The sequence below is a fragment of the Conger conger genome, chromosome 1, assembly GCF_963514075.1.
Source record: "Conger conger chromosome 1, fConCon1.1, whole genome shotgun sequence".
Lineage (NCBI taxonomy): Eukaryota > Metazoa > Chordata > Actinopteri > Anguilliformes > Congridae > Conger > Conger conger.
The window spans coordinates 13,235,786-13,243,105 of NC_083760.1; the positions used below are offsets into that span (position 1 = coordinate 13,235,786).

A 7,320-nucleotide genomic window follows, 5' to 3' on the forward strand; every position below is an offset into this window, starting at 1 on the left:
GTAAAAACCGATTGCTTGCCCCATTTATGTAAGAATTCTTGTTCGGCTCACGGTTTTGTGCTCCAGCCATGTGTTTCGGCTGTCTCTTAATCTCCGTGCGTGTTTTACATAGCCTGAATGAAAACTGCATTTCAGAAGCAGTTCTGCGATGTGGGTCTTGGCTAAACTGAAGCATGAGCAATTACTCCAAATTGCATTTGTGGTAGTCATTATCTCATGCATATATACAGAACAGGAAACATTGTTCATATAATAATTCATCATCACACCAGTGCCCCAGGTTCAAGGGTCCTACCGACAATAGTCTCTTGGTATGATCCCTTTGAGCTCTGTTGATCAAACAAATCAACAACCTTGGTGCTCAACTCTGAGTCCTTCAACATGAACATCTTAGGAAACATGGAAGATGTAAGGCTTTCCAATCATTTCAGTGTTCTCTCTGGTCACAATGTAGTGTAGATGTACACAAAAATGATGACAACCAAGTTGAGGATGGTTCCGATGATCCCTAGCATAGCCAATATGGACTCTTCCTTGCTTTCCTTATCTTGAATTCCCCTTTCTTCATCACTGATGGAAGTGTTTACCATTTTCGTAGAAAAAATCTGCAGCTTTCTTCTCAGGCTAACCTGTTGGTGAAAGACACACATAGCATGAGATATTCTATGTGATGTTTGACTTAGATATAATTCTGTTTTTAGACTCAATTTAGAACAATCAATAAATAAACAAATAAATAAATGGCTTTCTGGCATGGTGTGGACAATAAATGCACACTAGAAAATATTAATTTGACCATTGCATGCTGTGCACAGTTGTCAGAATAATTAAATTAAAGTGAAAAAAATCTAACATTGCCCTGTCACCATTTGCATATTTTGTATAATGCATAAAGGAAATAATGACAACAGTTTCAGTTGTACATTTTATTTTTAGTGACCAAATTTTGTGTATGTTCATTCAATTATCAGACATTATCTAATTATTTTGAGCATTACAGTTGAACCCAACAGTTCTTTCAAGCTGTCATTTTGAGTCTCCTATACTTTTCGTCCTTATATGACATGCATGCATGCACATACACCCATCTAATTGTAATGAGCTAGAGATCTGCCCAAGGTAGGATTTGAATTCCAAAGACAAACAACTTACCAGTCAGCAAGGACAACATTGTTATTTTAAACCTGAGGTTGCATTGCCAGAGAATGCAGTCAGAGTAACTTTAAACAAGGTTTTTACTTTACTGCACCTCACTGCCCTTTACTAGAGAACTAGCCGAGCTACATAGCTGTCCTTGTAAATAAGAGACTGTTTCATTTGTATTAAAAAAAAGTGGAACCACAGTATCTTTTAGAACTTTTAGCTCTGAATATCAAGCTAACTCTTAAAATGTAGTCTATGAAACACCTTTACACTGCAAACTCTAATCTGCAATCTAATTGCAATAAAAAGATGTTACCCTATTTTATACTTTCAGCCCAACATTAACCTGTGATTTGTTCAACATCACACTGAAAATGTGTTTGTCAAAACAGTACTTCATAGGCCAAGTTAGAAATACTGACAGCACACATTGTATTTAAGAACTGTATATTTTATATCTCAAACATTACACAAACAAATCCCTAAGAAAGGTTTGTTAATTATAATCAGCGTGACATATGTCATGTAAAAACAAGTGGTATATACTCAATTACCTTCACTATTATGTTCATACACATAAAAGGGATTCTTAGTCATGGCCTTCATGTTTTCCTTGCCATATTTATCCCCAGTTTTTTAAAGGAATGATCTGAATCTGCATGAAGATTGGAAATCCCCCACAATGGTGTCTGGGTCAAACAAAACCATTCTTATAGGTATGTAAAAGGTTCAATCTGGTAAGATGGGGGATCTCTATACTCAGACATTTCCGTCAATGTTGAAATGGACGTCTTGCAGGCTTTTATGGAGTGATCTTTTATTTAAGAGCTCGGAAGTGATTTTTCATCAAAAATAAATTAATTTCGTCATTCGATGAATAAAATATAGTGGACTTCTTAAAATGTGTTTTCATGACAGGAATAAAATGTTGTGAAATACAGATACATTTTGTTGTTGTTTTTGAAACCATTTTTAAATTGATACTTCCTCACAGGGTTTTTTTCAAAGCCCTAATGTCAAAGGCTTGCACAGTACATAGTACTAGGGTATGCACTTGTTAAAACATGTACAACTATCAGTCCAAATGTGGATATAGTGTACTCCTGGAGCCTAATGCATAGAATTTGTGTGGAATTCATCCTACATCTTATTGTATGAGCAGTTACTAAATCGTGCATATACATGATTCATAAAATGGCCGTACAGATGAAACTTCTGTTTGGTCCCATCAATAGTATTGTATCCAGCAAAGTGAAACATCTTGCTTGGCAAGCTTTGACAGGTTGGCTCCGGGTAATGGCATGGACTCATCTTCGTGTGCAAGGACATCTGTCGGATCCCTAAAAATGCACTGATTGTGTATCATTCAAAAAATGTAATTTCTTCTATATATTTTCTTCTATAGCTAGGCTATACTTCTCAGTCAAACTGATAGGTTCTCAGTCACAAGTACATAGGTCATATGGAAATGGTGTATCTAATGGAACAGTTTATGAAATGGCATCTAATTAGCACAAAATAGATGAAGTGAATACCTTTTTTGTGAAAACGTATAAAGGTTATCTGTATTCTGCTGCCAGAAAGCAAACATATGAGCAGCATCTTAGCATTCTTACATTAAACAGCTTCTGAGCCTTACTGTAAATCCAACTGAATCCAGTTGTTTTGCTGTAATTAATACATGGAACATCCAGATTAAGACTAATTTGCAAATTCTCAATCAGTGCAGCTGAAGCTTTCAAAACATCAGACTTTAATTAGAGACACATTTCAAATGTTGAAATCCATTGAGGCATGCCAAGTACTGCAGCTAACTTCAGCTCCTGCTTGTTTTGGGTGCTAGTTGCCTGAGGTTGTCTCTTCAGCATATGAAATGTGCACTTGGTCAGTCAATAAGTTTCTAGTTACTGGCTTTAAAAAAGGAATATGTTGCTTTTGAAGAATGTGTGGGTGTGAAGTGCCATCCAGTGAGTTTAGAGGAATTTGGTTGAACATGAGCTAATAAGATGCTTCTTTTTTTACACTTCAGAATTAATTCAGAATTAATCAGTTACATCATCAATGAAGACAAATGAGCCAGTACCCGTGGCAGCCATACATGCCCAGACCTTATCAGTCCCACCAGCAAGTTTCACAGATGCGGGTGGCGAAGGTGGGGAAGGTGTTCTGGATCTTGACATCACTCTGTTACAAATTAATATTGATCTCATCTGTCTACAAGAGTTATTTCCCAGAAGTTGGCAGATGAAGATTTTGTTTGCATTTTGTATGTACAAAACAAACTTAAAGTTCTTAACAAACTCTAACCTGGTCATCCTGTTTTTGCAGCTAACTACTGATTTTCATCTGAAAGTATAGCCTCTTTAGTTCCGTCTGTGAAGTCTACAGTGGACAGTCACTGACAAATCCATGCCTGCCTCCTGAAAAGTGCTTCTGATCTGTTGGACAGGTGTTTGGGGACTTTTCTTCATTGTGGTGAGACTTCTTTGGTCATGAACTGTAGAGGTTGTCCTTGGCCTACTGGGTCCTTTGTGACTATTAAGCTCACCAGTGCCCTCTTCCCTCTTAATGGCATTCCAACAGTTGGTAAGCTTAAGGTTTGGCCTGGCTCTGATCAGCCTTGTGATGGTATCCCTGACTTGAATTGGCACACATTTGGCAAATTCCAATAACTCCAAAGCAATCAAAATCAAAACAAGATAGTGAATCAATGGAACACACCTGACTAATCAGAAACACATGTGAAGCCATTGTTCCACACATAATAGTGCCCTGAAATGGGGCACTATGTATAAAATATGTTCATTGTGTAATTTCTACATGGCAAACCAAGATGCAATTATAGAGTACAGAAAGGAAGAAAAATATACAGCAAAGTCAGAGCTCACTGTATTTGCCTGCATTCTGAGAGCACTGCAAATTAAATTTCTAAACAAGTTTTTCATGTTGCCAGCACATTCTGGAGTGCATCCAACAAAACATGAACAATTTTACATGGATACAGATACATGTCGTGCAATCAAATATGCTTAGAATTTCACCAATGTACATAATTCTGTATATAAATAAATGTGGGAGTCATTCTTGTGGAATACAGTGGAAACCTAGCATCTAAAATTATGACAATGCAACTGAGACAGAGAATAACAAGACCCAAACATGCTAAAAATGAGAAGACTAGGTGCTGGACACACACAGGTAGACATAGAGGAAGGTTCAATAATGACAGGATAGACTATAATGGACTTTAAGACGCCTTGCAGACTTTGGTATTCTACCATCGCTTTGAGAATACTGTTAGGGCAATTGACCTTTGACCTCTTTGTGGTTGTCAATAAAGGCACACAAAAGAGTACTCTTAACAAAACAGTTATAGCCATGTCAGTACTGCTGTATTATAGATTTGTCAGTAATCTGTATTAGGTAGATTTGTATTCAATCATGCTCCTGCTATTTTTATTTCCAGTTCCTCAAGCAGATATATAAGCTTATGAATTGAATGTGAAATTTGCGACAGATGCAACCATCCACACTAAAATAAAAATAATTTGTGTCACAGACATGGTCAGATATGCCATGATGTGATAACATGCAATTCTAGCACATATCCAGTTAAGCTGTTTGGGATCGAAGTCCATTCATATGTTTACTACCTGGTAAGCACTCTGGGAACAATGGTTTTAGTTGCACTTGCAATTTCTGTCCTGGATCCTACACCATCAGGCTTTCAAACAATACTGCATGTCTAGGAAAAGATAACAAATCATATGCTTTTATGTAGTTATGTATTTATTTATATTTATATTTATATATTTTTTTATTGTAAACTGGTGGACAAATGGTCTAAAAAGCTACAACCTTTGCACAAAAGGTGAAATAAAAAGGCCTTCATTATGCCTGGAATGTAATTGTGGGTCTTATTCAGTTCAGAAATAAAGAAGAAGAAGAAGAAAACAAGCCTGAGTTTGCACTTTTTGGCAGCCACACAGTATGTAGCATCATAAATATAAAAACACTATTGCATTACAAAAGAAGACAAATTCTGGGAAGATGAATACATGAAAATGCACTCCACGAATAATGGCACTGAAGTGTAAAAGATTTTAGCCCCCTTTTAATTCACTGCTTGGTTTAATCAATATGAACATACTGTAACAGCATTTGTACGGAGGGCTCTGTTTGTAACAGTACATTTTGTACCCATAAATAAAAGACAAGCTACCAAAAGTAGAATAAATTAATAACTTCAATATTTTGTAACAAAATATTGGTTCTTTTATTATATTTTGCACATTGCCGATCCAGAAGAAGGGGTTATTTTGTACTTTTGTGGGAAGTTAAAAAAATACCTTGATCCCAATAAAACACTTATCATTGTGCAACTAAGCATTTCTTTCTGTTGGGGAACTTAAATTAAAGGGGACCACATCTGTTTTTTGAGACCAAAGCCAGGAGCATGATTTAAAAAAGAGCAAGCAGGGAGAATGAACGGAACATCATACCTGAAAAACAAATAAAGATTCTAGCTCACCTAATCAAAATTAGTGCCTCAAAATTAGTCAACCTTGAAACATTTTGCCACCTGAATAATTCAAACCATGCCAAACATTGCACAACATTAACTGACTCTGACAGGCAGAGATGCTTTTGGCATTGTTATAGAATTGAATTAATACAAATAAATCCCCCTCTCTCTCTATCTCTCCCCTCCCTCAATCTCTCCCTCACTCTTGCTCTCTCTGTCTCTCTCTCTCCCTCACACACACACACACACACACACATGCACAAACACACACACATACATTTGCAGGCACACATGCACATACACACACAAACACACAATTTATAGAGATAACACGACTTTCTATAATGAAACAGATTAACTTTGGTCGTTAGCTAAGTACAGCAAGTATGTATCTGTATATGTAGAATAACTTTGTATATACTGTATGGTGAGAATAACTTGAACTTGCACTGAAGAGGACTGTATGATAAATTAGAAATATGTTACCTTTTTTCTTATTTGTGTCAATTAAGGTATGCTTCAGAACATCAAACGTTCACGTTAACTGCACTTTAATTGTTGTACAAATACAAGTTTTCAGTGTGAGTAAAACACAACCGAGTGTTAAGCAATATTTTATGTATGAGTGATTAGTAATTAACATCTGTACAAATCTTTTATAATAACATATGCTGATTTGTAATATGTTGTTTGTTGTTGTTTCTTCAAACATTACTTTTTAACTGAATGATAACAACATGCCATCTTTACTGAAACAAACAAATTTGAACTTTATAAAACCAGGTTTTTTTATGCATTTAGAATTTGATCATTGTCATGTGAATAATCACAAATTGCAATATAGATTAATTGAACATGAAAATACATTAGGTTGTGTCAAGGAATTGGAACTGGAATTGAATGGCATTGCTAAAATCAAAATATCCTTCTAATCTTCTTGTTCCAAAGACTAAAAAACAAAGGAAAGATTGCAGAGTGATTGCAGAAGGATTTTGACTGTGTCTCCATATTATTTCCATTAATGGCCATTTAAATCAACACTTTTAAACTACATGTCATTATTATTAGTCATTATTAGTCATTATCATTAGCCTTATCAACATTTTCTCAACACTGAACTCAAGTGTTCACCAGCATCTCATAGCTAGAACTGCTGAACCTCAGCTAAACTCAGTAACAACAATAAAATAATCCACAACAAATAGTGCACAAAACAGCAAGGATCCCTTCTCAATTTAGCATGTTTCTTGACACGCTGGTACACTGAGCTACGATCCGCTGGGGAGAGTCATCCAGAGCCCTGCACAGGAGGACTGACTCCTGACAGAAGGTACGTGACAGCACTTACCTTGCACAGCATCAGGAGTAACATAGCATTGGACATGCTGAAGGAGACGGCCTTTCTGTGATGCACAAACATCCCTGGCAACTAGCTGGAAAGTCGTCTCCACTCATTCTTCAGCGCAGGATGGGCAAAGGAGCTGGGGAGGGCTGTGTCTTCTTCCAGCGGGCTGTCAAAGTCGGGGGCAGTTGTTGGCTCTCGCTCCCTGATGCAGTTGAATGTTCCCTCACCGAGTTTCATCTCACAGGCGCCAGGATGAGTTTGTCTCTAATCTCTCTTCTTCAGCTCAGGGGCTGAGGTGGCTCACTTC

At 36.8% G+C, this 7,320-nt stretch overlaps 1 protein-coding gene across 1 annotated transcript; it reads right to left on the reverse strand.

The window, feature by feature from the left end:
- Window positions 1-443: 443 nt before the first annotated feature.
- On the reverse strand, window positions 444-7,052 carry LOC133122107 (protein TUNAR-like). Its single transcript, XM_061231840.1, has 2 exons — window positions 7,017-7,052; window positions 444-629 (listed from the first exon to the last, which is right to left on the reverse strand). The coding sequence occupies exons 1-2, from the start codon at window positions 7,050-7,052 to the stop codon at window positions 444-446; spliced, it is 222 nt and encodes a 73-aa protein (XP_061087824.1).
- Window positions 7,053-7,320: the final 268 nt, after the last annotated feature.